Below are 27,551 nucleotides of genomic sequence, written 5' to 3' on the forward strand. Positions count from 1 at the left end.
TAATACTTTACAAGCTTTGTCAAATATCACTATAATTATTAATACTATAAAGGTAAAACTGAACTAGAGAAATGTTCAGATTTTATCAGATAAAAACACAACAGTCTTGCTTATACAAGCAGCAGCAAAGCACGTTATGGATTCCTTTCTCCTTATGAAATGTTAATTATATAGGATGCTCCATGGCATTATCCTGGCTCATTATAAAACAGCAATTATAAAACAAGTTATCTGTAGCATGACTAATATAGATATGGCATGCATAGTGTCATTCAAATAACTGGCACTCTGCTGCACAGTATAAAAACTGGATGGCAATATCAAGATTTGGCAAGCTACATTGCAGGTTAAAACAAACATAAAGCGCTATGTACATATAAAGCTGCTATAGAAATAAATAAAAATAAGTGTAACAACTAGAGAAATGTTTATCAATCGTATTGCTAATAAAAACCTGAAAAATGGGATCATATTTTGCTAAGTGTGTTGCCAAAGCTTCAAATTGCTGTTATGTGATTTTGTGTTTGTGCACGTAATGAACTGAACGTGTAGTATATGGATCTGCTAATGGAAAAATATATTTATGTTTTTAAAGGTGTAATTTGTTTGGAAATCTTTGTAGCAAGTGACCAAGAAGTCTAATAAATAGAATCAAGTGCTTCGAAGGAAAAAGTAAATAAATGAGATAAATGTCTACAAAGAAGTTCAGTTTATCCCTCCCCAATTTTTTAAAAAGCTACCCAAGCCTGTCAAGCCCATAGCTTTTAATGTAATCAACCTTTTATAATTTACAGCTAATCTTGTTTAGGAAGTTCCAGCCTTTGAATCAGTAATTCTATTGTCAAGCAGAAGCTCCCTTACTGTACACTATTAGTTCCATTTCGCCAGGGTAGGAGAATCACCAGTAATTGGAGAACAAAGCTTTAAACTCTAGGAACATACCAGTACATTTTGTCGTGCACCCAACTAGTTTCCAATAAAACAAACACTTGTTCCATTTGCAGAAATATCTGTAGGAACAATGAAGTTGAAGAAACAATACTAAACTGTCCCTTCAATGTTTGGCAGGTTTCTGCAAGATCTCCACTGCATTTGAAAGAGCTATCTCATCTAGGCAATGAAATCTCTTCCTTGACAGTGATGCCCCATGGAACAGCCCCTGCAAATTTACTTATAGCAGGTTGTTTCGTCATTTTACATTTAATGTGTATATGAAACCAGTTAAGAAATTTACACCCTTTAGTGTGTGGGTAGAACCTATCTCTTTCCACCTCCCTCTCCAGACCTGCCCTCAGTTCTTTCACCGCTAATATAATGGATAGTGTTGGACTTAGACTGAACCCAAATCCTACTTCGCCATGATGCTTACTAGATTACCTTGAGCCAAGCCCACCTCACAGGATTAGTGGAGAAGAGGAAGATCATGTGACACCCTGAGCTCCTTGGAAAACAAAAACTGCAATAAAACTCATTAACATGATAGCTCACATAGAAAGTGATGACATAAAGGTATCATATCAGATTACATACTGTACTGGTAATTTAATGGTATTCTGAAAGTACTTTCTATTGTTTTTCAAAAAACAAAAACAAAAAACAAACGCTAAATAGTAAAACAGAAAAACGGGTGAAGTAAGGAAGCTGAGGGCTAGTTTTTCACTATTTCCCAAAAAACATTTGTTCCCAAAGAGGGAATAGGAAAGAAGACTAAATTGTATGCTTGTAGGGAGTTTTCAGGAACAGGAACCAATAGGCAAGCTTGGAATACTGGGGAGTTACATATAGCTAATACAGTTGTACCATGGAAGTCAAATGGACTCCGTTAATTCCGTTCGGCTTCCAAAACGTTCGAAAACCAATCACGACTTCTGATTGGCTGCAGGAAGCCCCGGAAGCCCCATCGGACGTTCAGGTTCCAAAAGAACGTTCGCAAACCTGAACAATCACTTCCAGGTTTGCGGCATTCAGGAGCCAAATTGTCAAGAGTTCCAGGGCGTTCGGGATCCAAGGTACAACTGTACAGTACATCCATTTAATGTGAATCTTTTCCATGAATTAAGATTTTCTGTCCAGTCTCTAAAACACCGATATTTAGAACTTTTATTCCTCAAGCTCAGTTTACATACTTACTTCACAGTAATTAACAACTCAAATCCCTGATGTAGGTGTAAGACACTTGTGGTTCTCCATAGTTGGATTCCAACTCCCATCAGTCCCAGTCAGCACAGGCTATTATCAGGGATGAAAGTTGTAATCTAGTAACATTTGGAGGGCCACAGGTTACTTACCCCTGCCCTGAAAAAATCTTCACAAGTGCGATACCTTCCGTCATGCCATTTAAAGTTCTGATTTACTCACAATATTTTCTTCCTATAGTGTAGTGGCTTTACAATTGCCAATAATGTGGTGGCTCCTTGTGTGTGGAATGCTCTCCCTAGGGAGGCTCACCTTTGTTAGAGATCTTTAGGCACCAGGCAAAAACACTCCTCTTCAACCAGGCCTTTGGCTGTTAACCCATCTCTGGTCTTTTACTATCATTTATTAAATTTACAGCATTAAAAATACAGTAGCTTTGATTCTCAGGCCATACTGTACTCTCTGGAAAAGCTTTGTCAGACAGCATAGTGAGGATGCAATGGTGGCAGTAAAGTATGCCTTATTTGCTGCCTTCACTAACACGGAGTAGGCTTTATAATAAGCCTTCAGCAGTGTTCAATTGCATTCAACTGGAGTTTTCCTCCACTTGTGTTCAAGCAGTCTTCCAACTTGTTTCATTGCTCTGAACGCTGGAGTATACCAAGGAGCCAAGCAGGCTCTATGAAGCAGGAGAGCCTTCTGGATATTTCACAAGTTGGCCAAGGCTTCAAAAGAAACAGCTGTCTTATCAGCTGGAAAATCTCCCTGTCTGGAACACAATTGGATCAATCAGCCTCTGAGTGCAGACCATCGTGCACAAGAAAGAACTACACATAATCAGAAGCCAGAGTTGTATCAGGAAGTTTTCAATATTTGATGTTTTATTTAATACTTGACGAGGTATAAATAAAATCCTCCTCCTCGGTCCCCTGCCTCTGTGGAGGTGAAAAGGTGCAGAGAGCCTTAATCTGAACAGGAAGTGGTCTGACCATGACAAGGGTCTGATGTCAACATCCCCAACTTTCAGATCACCCTTTCTGCCTAGTTCCAGAGTGTGGCCTGCCACATGCATTGGGCCACTGACATGTTGGGAAATCCCCAGTCATGACAGCCACAAAGTTCTGAGCCAACCCAGAGCCAATCACCTCAGCATGGACGTTAGTTTCCCCAAACCAGCAGCCTGGGAGTCCTCAACACCACCTCCAAGACCAGTTATGATGTACGCAAATGGCTCAGCACAAAAATGTTTCAACTCTCTATAAAATGCATAACTGCATGATTATCATTCGTCTTGTTTTCTGTTGATAATTGTTAATTTCCTGCAGGAAGACTGATGATAAAACTGCACTGCTGCAACTATGTCCCAGTTACCAACTCATAATACAGTTGTACCTTGATTTTCGAACAGAATGCGTTCCGAGTGTCCGTTCAACTCCTGAAACCGTTTGAAAACCGGAACTCTCACTTCCAGTTTCCAATTGTTTGGGAGCCGAAATGTACAAGTACCAAGGCGTTTGGCAACCAAGGTATGACTGTAGTCAGAATCTCTTTTTTTAGTGCACACTCATTTTTTGGGTTGGCTCTTATCTGTACAATCATGATAAACATAACTTTTAATGTTTCATTTTTCATAATCACAGAAAACAAGACAGGTTCATAAACCTCTTGGCCTCCATAGTCACTGCTTCAATCCCCATCACTCAAGCTCTCTTGTTTTCAACTCCAGTAACTTTCTCCCAGTGATCATGGCTCTACAACCTCTACGATACAGTAAATCAGGTATTTCCATTATTTCTAATGTGTGTTTTTCTACCGAGCAATGAAGTATATTTTTGCACAGGAGCAGCTTCATCCAAAGTTAGTCACAATTCATAGATTTGTATGCTGACTAGTTGGTTTGCAGTTTGTGTTCTTGATGGCCCATGCTGAATGATACACCTTTTTTGAAGAGATAGGTGATCTTCAAATTGTTCCATTGTTTTGTTATCTCTAAAGGGAAAAAGAGTACTAATCAGTAAAATGTAACCATTATACTTGGTGCAGCCTTATTAATTGCATCAAATAATGCAGCTACATCTCCAAAACTGTAGTGGGCTGGGATAAGTAAGCATCTGCATTGTTGTAACTCACATGGATACACTCATGCCGGCCTTAATAAAGATGTTGAATTCAAGATCCCCTACATAGCCTTCAATCTCTGGATCTCTGCGTGAATCCTTGAAACTGACATTACCATGCCATATCACATAATGGTTTGGTTCTTATCTGAGAACAGCTAAACCTCTGAAAGCAGTCATTATTTTTACCTGCACTAGCTACTGCAACAGAAGATACCATTTGGATTAAAAGTATATTCCATTCAGCAACCTGTTCATCAAAATGCTGGGTTTCAGACTTAAGGTCTTACATCAGACAGAAATGAGGACCTAGTTTGCAAGTGGAAATGTAGGGCAAGAGAGGACTAGAAGAACAGGACAAATGTGGGGGCACAGTTTGTGTGGTAACCACCTTTCCCCCCCACAAAACAGCATCAGGCTAGTTACAGTGGATGAACAATGAAAGCACAGCTTTGCTGATGATACTGTAAGAATCACTTCACATAAACATGTTCATAGGTCTGGAATCAAGATATCACCAGATACATTATGTGAGATCAGAAAGGAGAAAGGCTCGTTTCTGGGAGTCTGTCTACACTTGGCTTGCAGCCTGCATTCACTACTGACCCTGCAGGAATATTCTGTTCAGTTACAAAGCACAGTGGAAGCTGTCACGTGGCCAACATAAAGCACTCCGAGTCTTACGGGAAACTTACTAAATACAAAGTATATTTTATTAAATTTACAATATATTTTGAAATGTGGTTTGTTCTAAGCTGCCCAGAGCACAATGATTGCAGTGAACAGGGCATGGTTTCTTCATAAAACACACATGCAATGCTCCCCACCCCCCATCCCATTCACTAGGTTTGATGAAGATAGCTCATTTAGTGGGGTCCTAGTAATGGTATTAGCCCACTATTACTTTTTTGGATCTTCCCTAATCACAGTAAGGCTGCTCACACACCATACATTCAAAGCACATTCCAGCCTCCGTCGAAGAATTCTGGAAAGTTATTAAAGGTATTGGGAATTTCAGTGTTTGTGTGTAAACTTTTCCCATGATTTTTTTTTTTGGGGGGGGGCTTGCTTTGCTTGAAATGCATGGTTGTGCGCACTGCCCAACAGAGCTACCCTACTTACCGGTATTTTCTAAGGTAAGTTTATGAAGTGGCTTTCACCAATCCTATGCAAACATACTTGCGAGTAAGCCATACTGCACCGAGCAGCATACAGACATAAGCTTGCTTTGTTAATTTTGCGCTCTCATATACGTTGCCCTGGAAACAAAAAATACTGAAACATATTGAGGTTTGCACAGGATCTCACTGCGAACTCACGGCCCACTCCTACACGTGTCTGCTCAGAAGGAAGACCTACGAAGCTACTCCTAGGTAGGTGGCATGGGACTGCAACCTGAACATTACAACTCCTCGCTGGCACCTCTTGACTTACTATCCTAGAGCTGAAAAAGACCTACTGGAATGCTCTCAGTAAAGCGCCTGTTGAGGTGGCTAAACACGCCTCCACTACTGAACCCGTCCCCACCCCCTCCGCCGTTCAGGCGGGAAAAAAAAACCCCCAACGGCAGAAGATGGCGGCTCCCTTTCTCGCCTCGTCTCCCCCTCCCTTCTTCCGGGCTCTGCGCGTGCGCCGTGCGCCTCCTCCGACGGCCGTATCCCTCCGCCGCTTCCCCCCTCTTTTGTCCACAGACCGTTTGTGCGATAAAATAATCCCGCGCCCCGATGAGAGCGAAAGCTCGGGGGCCCGGCCCCCTTCCCGTTTCTACAAGGGGAGGGTATTCCTCAGGAGAGGCGCCCCAGCGCGTCCAAACTGGGTCCGCTGCGCTCGATCCCCCGCCCCCTCGGGCCTCTCCTTCTTCCTCCCTCGCCTCACTCCTCACCAGAGCGGGCCGCCTGTGTCCTTCCGCCGAGCGCGCGCGGGGACTTTTTTGTGGGGCTTTTGGGCGCCTATGAGAAGCGGCGGCGGCCTTGGGCGCCCCTGCTCGTCGTGCTCGTGGGCGGCGGCGGCCGGGCGCGGGCACCACGGTAAGCGAGGCCTGCTCCCTTCCTCTTCCCTTCCTTTCCCCCCACCTCCAATGGCCGGGCCGGCCAAGCTTTTCCAGGTCAGTCTGCGCCTTTTTGTATAGGGCCCTTGTTACCGGATGTGGAAGTTGATCTCTTCTTCGCTGGTAAAAAATAATTCCACTTCCCCCGGAACCCGGCGCTTACCGCGGCTCCCTCCGCTCCCTTCAAGCGCCCAACCCAGCCAGGATTTCCTGTCGGGGAAAAGCGGGGACGGGAGAGGCCTTCCGGGGATCTGGCGCTGGGGGGGCTCCGCCTGAGGGAAATGGAGCCGGCGGGAAGCCGAGGCTCCCTGCGTGAGGGCAGAGGCTGGAGATGGGGCGAGCCGGAGAGCGAGGCCTTTGCCGAGCTGAGGCGCGCGAGCGACTGCCCTTCGCGCCCACACTCGCGTTAAGCTGCCGTTCACACGTTCCTTCGAATCTCGACCCGTGTTTATTCTCGAGCATGCGCTGTTCCTCCGCCCGCCCGTTCGCTTCCCGCGCGTTTGGGCTAAATAAGCCTCGGCCCGGGGGAGCTGACTGTGAGCGGGGAGGCCTGCCCTTCCCGCCCGAGGCGGGTGCATTTTGAGGCAGGGTTGCTTCTGCTGAGAAGGGAGCGCCTCTCTGGACGGCCCCGTCGTGGCCTTGGGCCCGCCGGTGCGCCTGTTGCCTGGGAACCCGGGCTCGTTAAACACACCTACCCCCACCCCCCCACCCCAGGGAACGTTGGGTTGTGCGTAAGCGTGCGTGAAGTCGGGGCGCGCGCTTCCTCGGGAGTAAGACTGCAGTCCTGGGGAGTGAGCCCCATTGAAGGCAGCTGGTGGCTCTGTTTGAGTAGACATGCGGTTGGGATCGGGCTGCTCAAGAGCCACTTTCCAACGTGCTCTCTCGCCCTTTGGTCTCCTCTGGAGCAAGCGGGCTTCCCGTTGTGTGACAAAATTCCTCCCTTGCACCTTTTTGAGTAGTGGATTCAAACACTCCCGAGGGCAAATGGGTGGCTGTTTTGGGGGAATGGCCGACAAAACATAACATCTAGTCGCCTTGGAGTTGCATTTTTTGGACATCCCCCTGGTTCTGCCACTTAGGATGAATTTGCCTCTGTTCCATGGGGCAAATGGTGTTGATACAGTCTGTGCTTTTTTCCTGGGGGTACACATACCCCTAAACATTTTGTGTAAGTTTGGCCTCGTTGAGAGGTAGTATTTCAATATGGGTAGGAAAAGGAGAGTACCGCTAAACATTTTTTTAAAGAAAAAAAGCATTGTACAGTATGCAGTGACTGCTGCATAAGAAGAGTAGCCTTCCTCTTCCCTTTGAGCCCTGCCAGATGCCACCGCTCTCTGAAGTGGTAGGCTTCGCTGTGTAAAAGCATGTAAAATTACCGTTGGATCTTTCTTGTAATTTTGTAGAAATCTTTCATTCTGAAGTGACATGTTTGTTTCCGTATCTTGTATCCGAGCTGCATATTCACTCCCATTTGTGCTGATTGCTACGATGAAACACAGCGAACAATGATGTTTTAAACCTGATGTATGCATCTGGAGTAAGGCCAGTGTTTGCTCAGTATTTTGAAACCTTAAAATAAAGTTCTTAATCTGAATTGAAGCTGATGTCTGCTTTTATTAAGGATAACAGGAAAACAAAGCAGCAAATCCATTCAAGCCTGATGGATAATTTCTGATGAGTTATAACTAGGACAGTTGTAGCTCAGGGAGTACCGTAGTTGTAATGAATTCCATCTGTTGGCACCATCTTTTAAGACACTGCCAAAACGAGAAAGATGTATCATCTAAAAAAAACTTTTAAAATGTGTGCTGATTGTAGCACTTGGCAACACCAGCCTTATATTTAAGTGCCTGCCTGGTCGCCATAGGAGACAAAGAACTGCATGCAGGTGAGTGCATGAAATTGCACCCAAGTGAATGTGTGGGCTGGCAGAGGCGGCAAAGGAAATACTGCTCTTCTGAGCCCAGCACAGAAAGCAAGTGGGATTCCAGAAGAGAAAAGCCAGCTCCTCCACTCCTAGCATAGAAATGCAGCAGTTTGCTGGAGACATGGAGCACCCCATTTCTTTTCTGCCAGCCCCCAACCAGGACTTTCTTGCGTGCAGGTTTGTAGCTTTTGTGCCCTTCCTTACAAGGCCGAAGTAACATGGCTGTTGATGAAAACACAAACTATTCTCAAAATAATTGTTCTATTGCCACAAATATACTATATCTTTAAAAAACAACAACACCAGAGTTGGGATCCGGACAACTTGGCATACAAACAAACCTAGGTTTAACTCTTGGCATTAGCATTTAAAAGGGTTTCAGGTAGCTTTGCTTAGGTGAGCTATGCCTCTTGCAGGAGACACAAAAAATAGGCTGAAGGGCCAACAGTCCATGCAAGTTCATGGCCATTTATTTTGGGGATGGGAAAATCCTTGCTTTTTGAAGGAGCAAGGCAACAGATTCCATATGCATTTAGAATTACAGGCACATGTTTGGTGAAGGTGCTGTATATCATGAGTTTGGACTCCCCCTCCCCCTCTCCAAATTCACATACTACATTTTTATAATTTCCCCATCATATTCTTGTTCCTTGTCTGTGATATAAATTCCAGTTCCACAGCTTAAGGAATCAGGCATATAGGCTGTGGCTATTTGAAAGCTGCTTTTTGAATGGCTACAGGTTTCTTATAAGTAGCTCATAGACTGCACATCCCCAAACAGGAGTTTCTCATATGCTCTTGATGCTGATGTTACGCTCCTAGATTTAATATTTTCCATGAGATAAAAGGTTCTGTTTCATATGTTCTTTTAGTGACAGGCAGCACTGACTTCCTTTTTTCAAATTTAGCTTATGAATTCTTTCACATGGGGGAATATGTCCTTGTATTATGCACAAATTATACGCAAGAACTCTGTAGACTACCTTGTAAGAAGTGCATAGACAGCATTTAAGTCTGCTCCAGTGTGTTATGCTTCCAGTTCTGTGTAGTCTGCTCAGAGGAATGTAAGCTAAAGGCTACTTTTGAACTCTTTAAGAACTGTAGATACTAAAAGTTGACATAAATTAATATACAAATTAAAGGTAGGGACCATATTCTGTGACAAGTCTAAAAAAAGCTGTTGAAAAAAAACAAAATATCCAATTCCATAGACAAAACTGCCAAATCATGTACATTTAAAATGGTCAGTCATGGAAGTGAAGAATCTTGTCAGTTGCTATGGTGTTAATATAATATGGTGTGATACTGTTATAACATAATTTGGCAAGGTGGTAGTTCTCCACTAGATGGCCCCAAAACATTTCTTTTGATTATCTTTAACAAAGACTAATTCTAATAAAGTCAATTAGAATTTAGTTCCCAATTATTAACTAGCAAAATCAGATATTAGCTATCGACTACTGTGAGAAGAGGAATCAGGGTTAAGGATTATTAGGATTTCCAGCCTGCTTTCTCTCTGTTGACGTAGGTCACAATTTAAAGGGGGAAGTGCATGCATACAATAACAAAGCAAATACTGTGTTTCCCCTAAAATAAGACACCGTCTTATATTTCCCCCCCTCAAAAAAACACAGTATGGCTTATTTTCAGGGGATGTCTTATTTTTATTACATCAGGAGCAGCGTGCCTCTTGCTCGCTGGCTCCCTGCACACGAGGAGCAGGCGGGCCAGGACTCACACTGGCTTCCTGCACACTGGCTCCCTGCGTGCGAGGAGCAGGCGGGCCAGGACTTGGGCGAGAGGCGTCTGTTTGTGCCTCTCACTCGCTGGCTCCCTGCCTGCTGGCTCCCTGCGAGGGGGCGCGAGGGGCTGAGGAGGAGGCCGGGCTGGGCCGGGGACAATGGCAGCGTCTCCTGAGCCAGCGGTGGTGGGGCCCCTGAGGCGACAATGGGTGAGTTGCCTGCTCTGCGCCTCACAGCTGACCAGCCTCCGAGGGGGTCTCCGAGGGGCTTTTGGCACTATCACTATGGCTTATTTTCGGGGTACGGCTTATATTTTGCAAATGCAAAAAAATCCTGCTATGGCTTATTTTATGACGTCTTAAAATAGGGGAAACACGGTATATACACAAAAACATGCCAACCTCTCTACTACATTTACAGCTGCTACCCTGGTTATCTAAATCCAGCTCTCATGTTAGGCTGTTTTGAAAGGATGCAGGGAAGTGTGCAAGGGAATGAGGTTTCATGGAACGCAATGGTGATTGCCCTGGGATCAAGGACAGGAGCCTCTAAACCAGGGGTCAGCAACCTTTTTCAGCCGCGGGCCGGTCCACCGTTCCTCAGACCATATGGTGGGCCGGACTGTATTTTGAAAAAAAAAAATGAACAAATTCCTATGCCCCACAAATAACCCAGAGATGCATTTTAAATAAAAGCACACATTCTGCTCATGTAAAAACACCAGGCAGGCCTCACAAATAACCCAGAGATGCATGTTAAATAAAAGGACACATTCTACTCATGTAAAAACACACTGATTCCCGGACCGTCTGTGGGCCGGATTGAGAAGGTGATTGGGCCGCATCCAGCCCACGGGCCTTAGGTTGCTTACCCCTGCTCTAAACCATTCATGACTTTGTAAATAAATTCACCTTTGTGCTTGGATTATTATACAGTGGTACCCCGCTAGACGAAAAACTCGCTAGACGAAAGGCATTCGCTAGCGGAAGGCTGTCTCGCAAGACGAATTTTTCAATGGGCTTGCCTCGCAAGACGAAAAAAAATCCGATTTTTTTTTTCTTTTTTTCGTCAAACCGCTATTCTCTTGTTGGTGCTTCGCAAGACGAAAAATTCGCTATACGACAGCACTCGCAGAACGAATTATTTTCGTCTAGCGAGGCACCACTGTAGTGGCTAATGTAGATGTTGGAGGGCCACTGTAACATGCTCCATCACTGCATTTTGTTTCAGCTTAAACTTCCAGAAAGTTTTCAAGCACAGTTTCACTAACTGTGGCCTAGCTTTGAGGTACTAAGTAATTTACGACAGCCAATCAACCTGAATTGGAAAGAAAAGGCCTCAGACTTTGCACCCATTAGAATAAAAATTTATCATGGTTGTCATTATTTAATCTCCTTCCATACACACATTTCAAGGTGATGTACAAAATTCAGTAAAATTGGTGCAAGGCACTCCTTGTCACTGCAACTATCTCAAGATTCAGGAGCCGGACCAGCACAAGACATTATTCCACTTGAGATGGGCACCCACCTCCCAACCTCCTTCCCAGTTTGCCTTTTGAAATTATGTTGATGCTATGTTAGCAGCAGCAGTGGCAATCTGAGGCTTTTGGGGCTCTGAAGAAGCCTCACCAGCTGCTTTTTTGCACCAGTTGGCTATGGAGATATGGCAGTGGTTGTGGGGATAGCCAGCAGATGGGACGACCAGTAATCCCGGAGTTCCTGCTCCCACTGCGTCGTGAAAGGGTCCGCTGGCTATGATCTGAAGGTAGTAGTCGTGAGTTCTGAAAGTTGCTGAAGGTTATCTAGAGGTTCCGAAGATTCCGGAGGTCTCCGGAGTGAAAGATAGGCTAAGCTAGATAGCGGCCAAAACTGAGAAGGCCAAATAAACGCTTTTGAAATGAAAGAAATAAAAACTAAGAGACTGCAGTCTGGTGAAGAAGCTCTCAACTGCTCTGTGCGGCTGGTTTTGGTTTTGGTTTCTCTCTGGCTTGCCACACACTGATGTTCTCTCTAGCTTGTCTCACGCGTTCTCCACAAACGCTACAGAGAGCGGAGGCTATTTATTAAGAAATCAAACATCGTCATAACATTTACATGAACCAATCACAACCTTGTCTCTATGCTAGTTTCTAGGCGGGAAACCATCTGTTGACCGTTACAGTGGCTAAATTGGCACGCTTCGCCCAAACGTGGAGGGATCCATGCAGCAAACTCCCTGCTGGATCCTTTGCCCTTCCTTCCTAACGTGGAAGGATATCCCAAAGTAAACACAAACAACCAGGTGCAGTAGAACCTTTAAAACATATTCCCACAGTGGTGATGATGGTAGCAGGTGGCCCTAAAAGCAGTGGCTTGGGTGGGTGCACATGGCTCATGATTAGCGCTGTTAAGGAGCATCCCAAGCCTCTATGAACCTTAATGATGAGGTGCCTCTGAATGATCAGGAGAAATAGAAGTTTCTAAATACTTAGGTGGATTCAGTTGGTTCAATTGGCCTTACTGTTGTTTAATTTTGTGACTGATTGTAGCTGGACGGTAGCTTGAATCTGATGGGAAGGAGAAACAAAAGTCGCAATTAGAATCAACACTTCCCAAAATAGTAATTAAAAGCCACCATCAACTCACCAGAAAACCTGGGTAGAGAGGACCATAGCGAAAGTGTTCCAAGACTGCAGCGATAAAGTCCCTGCTCCTAGGTGTCATTTTTCTAATCTGACCTCACTAAGGTAGAACAGGGCATGCAGAGCAAGGCCTGATATCATGATTGCAACTGCTGCATAGGCCAGTCAAGGGAGATATGGCCCCTTAGATATGCGTGCCTTAGGCTGTTAAGGGCTTTAAAGATCAAGACAAGCACTTTAAACAGCTTCCAATTATTCCAGAATATAAAGCCATGGTTTAATGTTGGCTTCTGGATCCTGGCTTGTGGAAAGGCATTAACCGTAGTTCTCCGGTAAGTGGAAACTAGAGTGAACTGTAGCTTCCTTGCTTCTTTGCTTGTTCTTGCAAAGGGTGTGTGTGTGAGGGGGGGGGGCAAGGGGCTTCATGGTAATGCATGAAGCTTGCCTTAGCTTCTTAAGACGGGATTTGTTTGTGCCAACACAACAGCCTGCATCTCTGTTTTCAAGAATTTTTCAATGATACATGCCATATTTTTTGATATATGCCCATTTATTTCATAATTGGCATGTTGAATGAACCTTAATTCTTTTTCATCTGAAATCTTTCACTAGATGTCCCTGGTAGATTTGGGAAAGAAGCTTTTAGAAGCTGCACGAGCAGGACAAGATGACGAAGTTCGCATTTTGATGGCCAATGGTGCACCTTTTACTACAGACTGGGTAATGAAAACATCTTTTATTTGTTTGTTTGAATTCCATGTTTTGCTTTTCTGTTGGTCTTTTGTATATATTTCTGAGAGAATCACTGGATTAGTGACATTTGAAATAAGTGTATAACATGAGGATCCAAATTGTGTGATGAGAACAGGTCCTGCTCATTTTCATGCTGGCATGAATCCCCCTAAAGGGTGGGATTCAGCTAATGAGTCCTACCAGTGGAAACCCATGCAAGGACTTCTGATTGTGAAACGGGGCTATGCCCTCTCTCCCCACTTCTCGTGCCCCCTAAAATTGATTGGGGGGGATCAGGAGAATCCCGAGAACAGCACACAGGGGGAGAAAGTTCATTCCAAGCTGGAATGAACAAGCTGGAATGCTTGTGCTGACAGAATGTTAAACAGCATAATCTTGAATTCCTCCCAAAGACCATGAAGTTCCAAACCAGCCCAGTACGGGCAGCCTCAGTATGAATATTGAACTTCTCCATGACCACTCTCCTGGAGTTCTCCAACACTCTAGGGTATCTTTCCCAGCTCAGCCAGTAATGATGGTGGTATTAATTGTCTGACTGCAATACTACATCCTTATTATTATTATTATTATTATTATTATTATTATTATTATTATTAAAAAACCCATTTATTCAAAGCCAGAAAAAAGCACAAATAGTAATTTAGAAAATGTAGTCTTCTGACTGATTGTCTATGTATTGGACTGGATATTTATGAATCATGAAATGTAGGAGTAACTATATGAGTAAGCAGGGCAAAGATTAGTCACTTCAACATCAAAAGTTGAGAAGAGCTAACAAATCTGTGTGAGTTTAATGAAAGCAGCCTCTTCCAGCAGCATTTCTACAAGATTGCAGGAACTCATAGAAAACTTCGCCCTTAAAACTAAATAAATAAATAAGAAATCCTCACCCTAAATCATTTATGCACTTAAAAAATAATAATTCATGGCACTCAAAATTAAATATGTTAAGGAAGGGATGCCATTAAATTAGAAGAGTATAAATATTCTGTGTGTTCACAACTAGAAGATAGATGGAAGTTAATTCTTAGCCTAATGTTTGTTTGTTTGCTTGCTTGCTTGCTTAACTGTGCTATATATTTGTGTTGCAGTTGGGAACGTCTCCTCTTCATCTAGCAGCACAATATGGGCACTATTCCACCACTGAAGTGTTGCTTCGAGCTGGTGTAAGTCGGGATGCCAGGACCAAAGTGGACAGAACTCCATTACATATGGCAGCTTCTGAAGGCCATGCAAGCATAGTAGAAGTGTTACTTAAGGTAAATATATAGATATACGGACATTTTGTGATAACTGTTCAGAAGCTGAAAAATGCTCATTTGCTAGTTGATGCGAATATGACTTTTCATTATCAGTGGCATGCAAAGAAGCCTTCTAAAAATATTGTTTGGGCTCAAAGCGTGCCACAAAGGTTGTTCCTTGTGCAAGCCGGGATTTTGGGTCCTCCACCTTGGATCCCCTCTCCCCCTGCCCCCCACCAAAGCCAGAGGGTTGGAGGATGTGATGTACAGACGCAGAGCAAACTGCCTTGCACTAAATCAGTCCATTGGTCCATCTAGCTCACTGACTTGGGCCAAAGTTTCAGTAAGTTTTCCCTGCCCTATCTGGAAAAGCTGGGGTTTTAACACATTTAAATTCTGTGCTGCGCCGTTAAACTACTTCAGTGGAAAGCATGCACACTGTTTTCCACATATTGCACCCAGCCATAAGCAACAGTGGTACATTGTTTTTACAGAGATGGTACATTTTAGTTAACAAGTAACTATATTTATTGTCATTTTTTAAAAAGTAAAAGGGTCCATGTTGTGTATGCTTTGCTTGATTGTGACTGACCATGAAATGACAAATACTGTAGAAGGCTGCAAGACTGGAAATAACTATTAAATGGGCGGTGTCTTTCAGTTTTTAAACTCTTGATGGAAATTTGAAGTAGTTTGGGGTTTTTGTTTTATTTGTAGCATGGCGCTGACGTAAATGCAAAGGACATGCTGAAGATGACTGCTCTTCATTGGGCTACAGAACACAATCACCAAGAAGTAGTGGAACTCTTAGTAAAATATGGAGCAGATGTCCATACGCAAAGTAAATTTTGCAAAACAGCATTTGACATCGCTGTGGACAATGGGTTTGAAGACCTGGCAGAAATATTACAGGTAACTCAAAACTATCTTCAACAAGGTCTTTCCTGGACCTCTGTAGGAACGTAAGAGCCTGCTAGATCAGGCCAATGGCCCATCTAGTCCAGCATTCTCACAGTGGTCCCCAGATGCCTGTGGGGAAACCTTAAGCAGGAGCTGAGCATATGAGCATTCTCCTCGCCCCCTGTGGTTTTCAGCAACTGATATTCAGAAGCATTACTCCCTCCAACTGATCAATTTGTGGACTGATAGCCACTTCTTCTACTTGGTCACCTTGCCTTTACTGATGTTCTCACCATATTCATTCTACTTAGTTTGGTGCATGTCCACAAAGTTACAGTGGTACTTTGGTTCTCAAACTTAATCCATTCCGGAAGTCTGTTCCAAAACCAAAGCGTTCCAAAACCAAGACGTGCTTTCCCATAGAAAGTAATGCAAAATGGATTAATCTGTTCCAGACTTTTAAAAACAACCCCTAAAACAGCAATTTAACGTGAATTTTACTATCTAACGAGACCACTGATCCATAAAATGAAAGCAATAAACAATGTACTGCAGTCACACACACAATCAATCAATCAGTAGCTGAACTGGGTTCCACACAGTCACAAAAACAAAACAAAAAAGAGTCGCTAAAACAAAAATGCAAAATAAATAGCAAAAACAGACACACCTCAGCATAACACTCAAAATGGAAGTGTGGCACTCAAATCAGAAGCGTAACACTCAATGTTCGACTTCGAAAAGGTTCTCAAACCGCCACACTTACTTCCAGGTTTTCAGTGTTTGGGTTCCAAGTTGTTTGAGTACCAAGGCGTTTGAGAACCAAGGTATCACTGTATTTGAATTTATCAATCGCATTTCCAAATGTCTCCTTTATTTGCTGTGAACTATACTGACACTTTTCTTCTTCTTCTTCTTCTTCTTCTTCTTCTTCTTCTTCTTCTTCTTCTTCTTCTTCTTCCTCCTCCTCCTCCTTCTAACCCCCTCCTCTTAATTCATTATCTGTCTTTCATTCTAAGGTCCCAGGGCAGTTTAAAAGCAGTTCACATTTTCTTTTGAAAAGAATAAACTGTCAGAATACAGTAGTACAATAACTATACAAAATCTGAGTGTGATGGCTTCCCCTCCCCCCTGATGAAGGTGGAAATAAGATGTTCTTGTTGCCTTTTCTGTCATAGATTGCAATGCAGAACCAAATCAACACAAACCCAGAAAGTCCTGACACTGTGACAATACATGCAGCAACGCCTCAGTTCATCATTGGACCTGGCGGGGTAGTGAACCTAACAGGTCTGGTATCTTCTGCAAATACATCATATACATCAGGTATTCAGGTGTACAAGGGGTTGGGAATAATTTGTTCACCATGTTAAGCAAAATGCTTAGGAATAAAATAATGGTAAGGTTTCAGCAAGTGCATCATTTGCCCTTTAGTTTTTTCCGTCATCCCCCAGTGCAGGTTGTGGTAAAAACTTTTTTTAATTGCTTGAAGTTTGGCTTTGGAATAGGCCTCCTTTCTTGTCCCCATTCATTCCAGTGGAATGTGTACAGGAAACTAAGTCAAGCTACTAAAATGGATGGGAAGTTTGCTTGTGTACGAGTTATTCAAGCACATGTCAGGCTCTGGATTTGCAGACAAGATGATGTCTTTGCACATTACATTTGAAAGGAATATTTATGCAACCTGCTGACGTCATTTGTGGTTTGACTTTCTCCTTCTAGATGATACAGGAGTGTCTGCTGTCCAGTTCGGTAATTCCTCAACTTCAGTACTAGCAACTTTGGCTGCCTTAGCAGAAGCTTCAGCTCCATTGTCCAATTCTTCAGAAACGCCAGGTGAGTAAAAATATTTGGATGTTAGAACAGGGATTCACATTGTTATTTATTTGTTTATTTAAAAGAAAGAAAACGGACAAAATTTCATCTCCTTCACAAAATCCTGAGAAAACAACAACATTCTTCTTATAATAATGCCATTTCTATGAAGGCCATAATGGCAATCACTACTTGAGCAGGAAAATCATTATAAATAGGATTGCAATTAATGGCAAAGATGAAAGCTTCTGACTTGTGTCTCCATTGTATTTGATGTCTGATCTTTCTGACATAAATCATGCTGTACAGATTTCGATAGAAAGCCTTCTGGTGTTCATCCCATCTTTTGTGAACATCAAAGCTGATTTTAATATAACTGCTTGAATGTAAATGTAGCTGCTCGAACTGATGTTTTTTGTGCTTCAGCATTGACTTTTAATGATATTTCTCCTTTTAAAACCTAAAAAAGGTAGTATGGCCAATGATAGTTTGAGACTAATAAGTACCCAGAAACAGGATTTTGTTTACTGCTGAGTGTTAAAATAATTTCTAAATATTAAAAAATTGAATTTCTTAGTATAGTAAGGTTACAGATATATCAAACTCCCAACTTTCTACCCATTGAGAAAGTATCTGGAAATACTAAAACATTTTTATACTAGTAAATCCAGTTTGCTTTATGTCAGGTACTAATATGAAACAGCAAATAAATGTATTTCCTTGTATCAATTGTGCTAGGCAATCAGGTTTAGAAAACTGTAATCTCCATCCTTTGTCTTCGCTCCCATCTTACCCCAAATTGCGGTCATTTTTATTACCTTTTAGTAGTGACATGATGGGTTTCCAAAACTTGGGCATGCCTTGTATACGAAAGAGTGCTTTAGCTGCTCCTGCACTGATCTTAGCTGTAAGTATAAAGTGTGATGAAGGGGGGAAACCCCCAAAAGAGCCTTTCTCAGCCCTTTCTTCACACAAAGGTGTTGGAGAAAGAGGTTTGGAAGAGAGATATCTTATTCTCTCTTAACTGAGTTAAGCACAATGGCATTTGCTCCTAGCACATTAACGCTTGATTAGATTTGCATCTGCCCTCATCCACCTTTAAACAAATGTTCCCCACAAAAATACTTAGGCTAGAATAAATCACAAACACTAGCTTTCCAAATAAGTGAAGATTTTATTCACAGTTTCCAGAAGTTACAATAAACAAGTAAAATAAAGATGAAAAAAGCTTCCAAATGCCATAAAGCAGGCACGTAGATCATGATTTACCGGTAGATCACTGGACGTCTGCAGTAGATCACTGGTAGATCACTGGCTCCCCCAAAGAAGCTCAAAATTTTTGCCCTGAACCCCTAAAAAACTGGGCTTTCCTGCTCCCAAAAAAACCTCAACAAATTTGACCTGAACCCCCCAAAACAGGGGGTAGATCACTTCCAGTTTTTAACTCTGTGAGTAGATCACACTCTTGGGAGTTGGCCACCATAAAGGAAAGCACTTGGTTTCCTTACAAAAAGGATCATGCAATTTTGGGGTTAGCAAAGATACAGGCTATAAAATCTCATTTTTGAGAGATTCAGTTCACTTGGTTTTTCTTGGAGTTGGGAGCCATAGCCATATGGCTCCTTGCTTATTCCAGGAAGCACAAAGAGAAAATGACTGTGAGCGGGAGCCGAAAACCTGCTAAGCCACACCCATTTGCAACCTGAGCTCAGGTTAACCCTTTCATACATGCAATTGTGAGTCAGTAACTGTCTATTACAACAGAAGGAACATAGGAAGCTGCTTTATATGAGTAAGACCATTGATACATCTAGCTCAGCATTGTCTACACTAACTCACAGCATTTCTCCAGTGTTTCAGGCAGGAGGCTCTCCCAGCCCCATGCTGGGGATTGAACCTAGGAACATCTACACACAAAGTAGATGTTCTATCCCAGAGCTACAGCCCCTTCCCATAACAACACAACCATAGTGCAAATTGTATTTTTAAGAAAGCTATTAGAATTAAATAAATCTAATAAATAATAAAGGCCAGCAGAATGGTTTCTGCAAATGGTAGGTATTTAACTTTTTAAAAGCAAGTTTGTCAATAAACATCCTGATTACACTTATCCTTTTTATTATTTAACAGTTGTGGCTACAGAAGAAGTAGTGACTGCAGAATCTGTGGATGGTGCAATTCAGCAAGTTGTCAGTTCCGGAGGTCAGCAGGTTATTACCATAGTGACTGATGGGATTCAGCTTGGAAACCTCCATTCCATTCCAACTAGTGGAATGGGTCAGCCCATTATTGTGACCATGCCAGATGGGCAACAAGGTGAGCTGAAAGGAAATGTAAAATGAGGACTTCAAATCCTCTTCTGAACAATGCATATAAACATTTTTGTTTTGTTTTTGCATTCAACTCAATAGTCACTCCAGGCCACAATTTTTTTTTCAAGCGGCAAAATGGGAATACAAATGGCTCAGTAAAAAAAGTAGCTTTTAAGGGAGCAACTAGCAAGTATTTAACATTAGGGGTGTGCTATAAATCAATGTATAGTTTGATATCGAATAATAGATCAAATCGTGATAACCGTTTTTTAAAAAACGACCTTGCAGTTTATCACAGATTGTGTGTGTGGTATTCAAAAAAGCACAATATTGTGTACCTCAGTCAGTTCTTCCCTGCCTCTTGCAGGGGCAAGAAATCCCTGCCTCTTGCAGGGGCAAGAAATCGCTACAGCAGGCTGACTCAAATACAGTGGTACCTTGGTTTTCAAATATAATCCGTTCCGGAAGACTGTTCATGTTCCGAAACGTTCGAAAACACAGTACGGAAGCCTCATGTTTGCCTTCCAAAGTGCATTCGAAAACCGAAGCATTTACTTCCAGATTTATGGCATTTGAAAACCTAAATGTTCGTCAACGGAGACGTTCGAAAACTGAGGTACCGCTGTATCTCCAAGCTCTGAGAAACAGAGCTCAGAGCACTGGTTAGCACTCCCCGTCTGTCTTGCCTGCAGCAGCAGCAACTCACTAAAAGTTGCTATAGCAAGCTGACTAAAAATCGCCAAGAAGGCTGACTCAGATATCGCCAGGCACATATCGCCAAACAGAGCTTTGAGAAACAGCTCTCCATCTCCCCAGCCAGCTTCCCCCAAGGCTCTTGCTTAAAGGCTCACAAGATGTTTCTTTGGTTCAGTCTGCCCTGCAGCACTTCTCTCTATCTCAGAATGAAGGAGGGCTCAAGGAATCACTGAAATCCATTGTGGTTTAGCAAAACATCTGAATGTAAACAGCATTTCCATGCACTCTGGCACTCGTCACGGTCCCGCCGTGCACCAGAAGCGGTTTAGTAATGCTGGCCCATGACCTGGAAAGCTGCCTGTGGACAAACGCCGGCTCTCTCAGCCTGAAAAACGAGATGAGCGCCGCACCCCATAGTTGCCTTTGGCTGGACTTAACCTCCAGGGGTTCTTTACCGTTTTACCTGAATGTAGCATGAGTAACCTTCATATTTCTGATACAAATGTATTTTAATTCAAGTCCTTACAGTACCAGCAACTGACATTGCTGAAGAAACGGTGATCAGTGAAGAGCCTCCAGTCAAGAGACAGTGTATTGAGATAGTTGAAAATCGGGTGGAGTCTGCAGAAATAGAAGTAAGGAATCTGTTAGCTGAGTTGTTTTATTCAAATTTTCTAAACTGAGTGTTTATTTTCATCTTGCTTAATTGTTTTTTTGTATTACCACAAAATAAGGCATTTATAACTGCATTATATTTTTGTCTCTGATATATTTGTTATAAATGTTTAATATAAATGCCTTAAATTTATAAATTAAATTAAAGGTTTGATGGCCTTAAATATAATATCAGTTTTTCAATGACAAACAAAGATTTGGTGTAAATGGAGAAGCCAAGAATAAATATTTTATTTAGATTCCCCCTCCCAGATGATATTATTCAACCAAACTTAAAATATTTAAACTATTATGCATAGTATACTAAAGTTTTGTATAAAATGTAATATATTTTCTCCCTGAAGTTCTTGTTTAAATTTTGTATAAAATGAGGACACCCTTGAACCCATTTGTACATTTATATCAGCAGCTTTACCTGTTTGTGGTCAAAAGTCTATGTACATCACAACTGTGGTGATGTAAATGTTAAGTAATTGTATTTTCAAAATTATGTATCATAAAGATTTTGTTCCCTGTATACAGTCTAAAAAGTTGCTTAACGCAAATTCAGTAAATAAGTTTAGCTATCATCTCAATTCCATTATTTCTCCTCCTAATGTGGTGTTGGATAAAATATGTTCATCATCCAAGGTTTGGGTTTTAGTGCAGAATTTTATTACTTGTCTTTGTTCTTTGTGATACAGTCAAAAATGTATTCCTACAATTAAAAAAATCAACAGCCTTTTTACACATTATCACCCTGATTTTCTTTTCATTAAAAGGTTTCTCACTGAGAATGTATAATGGACTCTGTTGTCATGCTACAGGAATAAATTAGATATTAAAAATACAGCTGTCCATTTACATTTCATTTGAAAGTTACCGTATTGGCCTGAATATATGCCACACTTCTCCCACCAAATTCTGACAGTGAAAATTAAAGTGAAGCCGTTGCCCTGTGCTCCCGTGCTGCTCGGGGGGGGGCATGCCCCCTTGCCGGCGGCCCCCCCTTCCCCCTTCTTTCCGGCGGCTCGGGGGAGGCTTGGGAGTGGCGGGCGGGCTGCATGCCGTTGCCCTGTACTCCTGGGCTGCTCGGGGGGGGGGCAGCTGCACCGCTTTGCCAGTGCCCCCCCAGCAGCCTGCGAGCGCAGGGCAACGGCATGCAGCCCACCCGCTGCTCCCAAGCTTCCTTGGAGCCACTGGGGGGGGGGAGGGAGGGAAGGCCACTGGCAAAGCAGTCCGGGAGCATGGGGGAATGTCTTCCCCCACCCCTTGAATTTTGAAGATGCGGCTTATTTGCAGGTGCAGCTGATATTCATGCCAATATGGTACATTGTGAGTGTTTAATTAAGGTGGAGCATTCCTTGACTCAGTAAAATAAGTAAAATAGGCCTCTGCTTGTGTGGGGCTCAGCATTGCTACAGGAGAAGATTGTTATTGATTTTCTTCTTGTTCTCCGACTCAAATCATGTGTCCCACTTCACTATGGGAAAAATAGCACTCTACTTTTTGGTATACATAGTATACTTTAGATATACTATTATTTTTAGGGTTATAAGCTACCATCAGTGTACAGGGTACTTTACAGAGTTTTATAAGCAATCTACATTTTGACAGTGGTGAAGACAATATGGAGAGAGAAGGGATGGCAAAGCAAGGGCCAGTTGGCATGGCACTGAGCAGCTGTGCATTTAGGCTTCATTTTAGTGAGGGATGCAGATTAACATATTCAGACAAAGGTTCACCAGGGAATGTGAGTACTGAGGAAGGATTTCACCACATACAGGTGAAACTCGAAAAATTAGAATATCGTGGAAAGGTTCATTTCTTTCAGTAATTCAACTTAAAAGGTGAAACTAATATACGAGATAGACTCATGACATGCAAAGCGAGATATGTGAAGCCTTTGTTATAATTGTGATAATTATGGCGTACAGCTGAGAACCCCAAATTAACAATTTCAACTTTGGGGTTTTCATCAGCTGTGCGCCATAATCATCACAATTATAACAAACAAAGGCTTCACATATCTCGCTTTGCATGTCATGAGTCTATCTCATATATTAAACTCCAGTAGCTAATGAAGACAGTTGCTTACATAAATTGACTTTTCCACAATATTCTAATTTTTCGAGTTTCACCTGTATTTGTCCTCAAGGAGGAACTTCTAAGCAAGAACAAATGGGCAGAATTGTTGGAGAGCAAGAGACCTTTGAGCAATCAGAAGAATAGACTGACCAACAGTTATCAGGTACCTGAATTGCTAGTTTTTGAGTGCTGGAGCACAGTTCAACTGGATGATGCAAAAATTGACAGTAACAGGAAAAGAATTTGGAACACAAACCGTAGATAGGATGGACTTGTGCCTCAGTCCCAAATATATTTATCAGGGACTAAATAAAGTTAAGATTAATGAAGCTTACTTCCCAGTAAGTATGATTGGGATCATCCTGTAAGGAGGAAAAAAAGGGATCTCATCAGAGGGAAGAAGAGGAAGGTTATTATTTTTTACCCTGCTATTTCATTTCAACAAAACAGTGTTTACAGATGGACCTTCTTGGTCCCTTTTATATTGTACTACCTAGTGATTAAAGTGGAAACCATGGCTGAAATTAGCTTATTTATATTTTTTTTAAAAAATGGAGTCCTTTAAAGAGGGGAGGAAAGGCTTTTGCTTGTGTAAGGATCAGAACAAAGCTATTTCCTAGGCAATTATTCTTAATAAGGTGGAAATGCTGCCTTTTGACTCATGTAAGATCGGAGCATGTCATGAGCTGGTCATTTGGGTTCACCAAAATTCCAAGCTGGATATTTTGTAGGATGGAGAAAATGTCTTTTGCTTTTGAACTCAAGTGCTTTTTCTTGACCATGAAACTGTTCTCTGTCATCAAATGAAAATGGAATAGGTGGGTTGGCTCAACACTTGACTTGTTGAATTACTTGTCAAATTTAGCAGGGTGGGGGGAAATCAGTCAATCCAGTCACTATTTAAAGAGCAATGCCCTTTCCGGGGGGGGGGGGCCTTAGAATAAAAGTCCAAAGTAAAAATTTGTGACAGATATGTTCTTCAAGAGAATAAGAATATTAGCAAGAAACAGCAAGGAATGCTAGCAAGGAATATGCAGCCCATAGTTCCTTGGAGAAAAGGCATTTAAAGATGTTTTATTCTGTTTAGTATTCTGTTGGGAGCTGCCCAGAGTGGCTGGGGAAACCCAGCCGGATGGGTGGGGTATAAATTATAAATTATTATTATTATTATTATTATTATTATTATTATTATTATTATTATTATTATTAAAATACAGTGGTACATTGTTTCATGAATTTAATTCATTCTGGGAGTCTGTTCGACGCCCGAAACAGTTCAAAAATGAAGGCACAGCTTCCAATTGGTTGCAGGAGCTTCCTGCACTCAATCGGAAGCCGCAGAAGCCGCGTCAGACATTTGGCATCCAAAAAACGTTCACAAACCGGAACACTTACTTCTGGGTTTGCAGCATTTGAGAGCTGATTAGTTCGGGAGCCAAGCTGTTCGAGTCCCAAGGTACCACTGTAGATGTAACAAAATACATGTGTAATCACTAACTCAGGAGAGAGTTTTGGGAGAGACATAAAATTTGGACGATGAAATAATATGCAGTTGAAAATGTTTATAATAGGACCCATGGAAGGGAAGGTGGGAAGTTTAGAGATTCAGAGAAATCTCCAAATATGGATATGTCTTTTGTATTGTTATAACTCTGTACTTGTAAAATCAAATAAAAATATTTTTTAAAAAGTTGAGCTGTTTGTAAGCAGAATTTGTAACAGAAGAATTAAAAGTAGCTGTTAAACTATTAAGTGGACTTCTTCTCTGGACTTAAATATTCTGTTGCTAAAATTAATTGCAAGGCTATGCTTGTTAATAGCTAGCCAATTGGTTATATAAGGGATCTTTTAAAACTAGCTTGTACCAATATTTTATGCCACATACGTCAAATTGTCTGACTTTTTGTGATATCATGTTGCCTTACGAAGAATATTTTAAAATTAACTATTTCCCCTCTCCCCCACTTCAAAGAATAGAATAGAATAGAATTTTATTTACGGCTTCAAAGAATAAGCTCAAGGAACATGCCACCTGTCCTGTTCTAGAATTCCTGTATATTTGTTCTTCAGATACAATGAAGTGGAGCTTTTAAACAAGTGCAAACCAGCCATTGATTCATTTTTCACACAATTTACCTATACCTTTCTGTGCTTTGTTTTAACAGGAAAGAGAAACTTTACAGAAGCAGCTGGATGAGGCAAATCGGGAAGCGCAGAAGTACCGCCAGCAGCTTCTGAAGAAAGAGCAGGAGGCGGAAGCCTATAGGCAGAAGTTGGAGGCAATGACCCGCCTCCAGACTAACAAAGAAGCTGTCTGAATGGTTGAAGTGAGCCTTCTGTAAAGCCAGTTTTAGAAAACAGCAGTACAATCCGGACCTGCGTGTCGCATCAGCCACAGCCCCGGGATTATATGCTAGAGAAGATGCTACAGGTTTGAAACTGGACTTAAGCCATGAGTTCTGGTGAATTTCTTGTATAATAAGTAAAGTCAGAATTTAGACATTTTGTGCAAAAAAGAAAAAAAATATTTAAAAAGAAATACTGTAAATAGTTGTTTTTTTACAGTTCCAAAATTAGTTGCTGAATCTTTTTGAAGGGATCCACAAACATGCAAAGGCAATGTTTTTGAGACCTTTTTGATTTTAGTACAAAACTGCTGAAATACAGAACAGTTTTAAGGGTGATAACTGTTGATTTGAACTGACGGTGTGAAAATGAATTATGTGATGGAACCAATCCAGAAGGCTAGCAACTTAGACTTCTGAGTTCATACATCTCCTCATGGAAATCCTTTGTACAGCTTTAAGTAGTTGTCCAGAGTCTCTGAACCCTGCCCCTCCCTTTTTTATTTAGAAAAAGTGTAATTTTTTATATTTAATTACTGTTATATTCAAGTAGATTGACATGTATATGAAGCTGATATTTTTTAAACTTTTCAGTTTGTACATATGCTGCATGTTTATATCTATATATATATCTATATATAGGTATATAATTTCTACATACAACTTACAGAAGTATTTTTCAGGAAAGAAGAGCGAAAATTATGAGAAAAAATGTCTAATCTATAGGTCATGGGTGGGGAGAGAGAAGCAAGCTGGTGGTTTTTTGTTGTTTTATGCGAGTCCTATTTCTTGATGAAATGTAACTTGAGAGAAGAGAAAGAAAACCAAGACAGGTTTGTATGTAAACCAGACTTTGCACCAACCACTTTGCACCAACCTGGTGCCTTCGGATTGTTTTTGGATCACAACTCCTATCACTGCCAGCCAGCTTGACTGTGCTGCTTGGGGCTGATGGGAGTTGTAGTTCAAAAATATATTGAGGTCACCAGGTTGGCACGAAGGCTGATGTAATATATGGATTATTTGAAATTTATTCTACGCAGAGCATGAAATCACATTTCTAGCGTGTCTAGCAAATCTGGGCCACAAATCCACAGGTGGAGACCAAGTTGCAAAGCAGTCCAGTTAACTTTCCCTCTGCTCCTATGCTGCCACCTTAACCTTGTAGGCTCTTCACTTTGCAGGCTCTTCACTTCCAAGCATTACAAAGAAGGTGGCTGCAATTGTTCTTTGCGATGGGTGGAGAGGGGTTGCAGAGTCCACTTTAAAGAATCTATAGGTGAATGACACAGAACTGTACGTTATAACATGATTCTGATTGACCAAAAGCAAACGCGAATGAGTTGAGCTCATTGAAAGCATTTGACGATATCTATGCATGCAGCAAAAGGTGGTATCGCATGAGCTGCACAAATTTCCGAAGAGGGTGGAGTTATTTGACAGGAAAGAGTCCAGATTTATAACGGCGTATAGCAATTCACTTATTTGTATGTAACACGGGCACAGAAGGAACTTGGCTCAAGCTGAACTCGAGCTATTGCCTATCCGGTGCAGCAGGAGCATAGAGTGGAGGAGTGAGTTGAGCGACAACATAAATATATACGTTGATTTGATACTGTTGTTGCCTACAGTTGTTTCTGATTGCTAGGATTATGTTTGAATTTGTGCAGTCATCAAAGATAAGATACATAGCACTTCCAGTGTACAACACTATCTCTTTGAAGCATTGTGATATCAAGAAATAGGTGGCAGCCCTAAATCACCATTACGTTTGAGAATATAGGAGTGTTGTCACATCCTTGGGAAGTAGTCAGCACTTGGTCCCAGGAACTGCGGTTGAAGGGGAAATAGATGTAATCTGACATACCAAGGACCTCACAACTCAAGTCTGCTTTGCACATGCAGCAAGAATGAGAGGTAGAACAGACTGTACCACTTCAGGTTGCAGGTGGAGACTGTCGTTTTTTAATGTTCCCTCGTGCTTTTTTTTTTTTTTTAAAGAAAACTTGCAGGAAGAAAGCTAGCACGTTGGAGGGAGTGGTGCTGATCCAGCCTTCTGCCTTGTGTGCTAGTTTTCTACTTGCAGGAGGCTTTTTTTTTTACACACAGTGGAATGTTCAGGAACATGATTGATTTTCTCGGGCAGCCTTTTTCT

The 27,551-nt window shown here is 41.9% G+C and overlaps 1 protein-coding gene and 1 long non-coding RNA gene across 4 annotated transcripts; one reads left to right on the forward strand and one right to left on the reverse strand.

Moving 5' to 3' along the window:
• Positions 1-3,435: 3,435 nt before the first annotated feature.
• Positions 3,436-5,437, reverse strand: LOC117056588. Its single transcript, XR_004427747.1, has 2 exons — positions 5,376-5,437; positions 3,436-4,125 (listed from the first exon to the last, which is right to left on the reverse strand). It is a non-coding gene; the product is annotated as an uncharacterized LOC117056588 (long non-coding RNA).
• Positions 5,438-6,334: 897 nt separating this feature from the next.
• Positions 6,335-27,492, forward strand: GABPB1 (GA binding protein transcription factor subunit beta 1). Of its 3 annotated transcripts, XM_033167082.1 has the most exons (10): positions 6,335-6,357; positions 13,205-13,312; positions 14,437-14,604; positions 15,304-15,498; positions 16,665-16,812; positions 17,209-17,322; positions 19,432-19,617; positions 20,829-20,944; positions 23,122-23,214; positions 25,217-27,492. In XM_033167082.1, the coding sequence occupies exons 2-10, from the start codon at positions 13,205-13,207 to the stop codon at positions 25,367-25,369; spliced, it is 1,281 nt and encodes a 426-aa protein (XP_033022973.1). In that variant the 5' UTR covers positions 6,335-6,357; the 3' UTR covers positions 25,370-27,492. The 3 variants fall into 3 exon arrangements, with proteins under 3 accessions (XP_033022973.1, XP_033022974.1, XP_033022975.1); XM_033167083.1 differs by lacking the exons at positions 6,335-6,357; positions 23,122-23,214; XM_033167084.1 differs by lacking the exons at positions 6,335-6,357; positions 23,122-23,214 and having other exon boundaries at positions 16,665-16,776.
• Positions 27,493-27,551: the final 59 nt, after the last annotated feature.

The sequence above is a fragment of the Lacerta agilis genome, chromosome 13 (assembly GCF_009819535.1).
Source record: "Lacerta agilis isolate rLacAgi1 chromosome 13, rLacAgi1.pri, whole genome shotgun sequence".
In the NCBI taxonomy this organism is placed as follows: domain Eukaryota; kingdom Metazoa; phylum Chordata; class Lepidosauria; order Squamata; family Lacertidae; genus Lacerta; species Lacerta agilis.

Coding starts and splice junctions, on each gene's coding strand:
- GABPB1 (XM_033167082.1), top strand. CDS start 13,205: ATGTCCCTGGTAGATTTGGGAAAGAAGCTTTTAGAAGCTGCACGAGCA. Junction 13,313..14,436: donor CACCTTTTACTACAGACTGG/GTAATGAAAACA, acceptor TTTGTGTTGCAG/TTGGGAACGTCTCCTCTTCA. Junction 17,323..19,431: donor CAATTCTTCAGAAACGCCAG/GTGAGTAAAAAT, acceptor ATTATTTAACAG/TTGTGGCTACAGAAGAAGTA.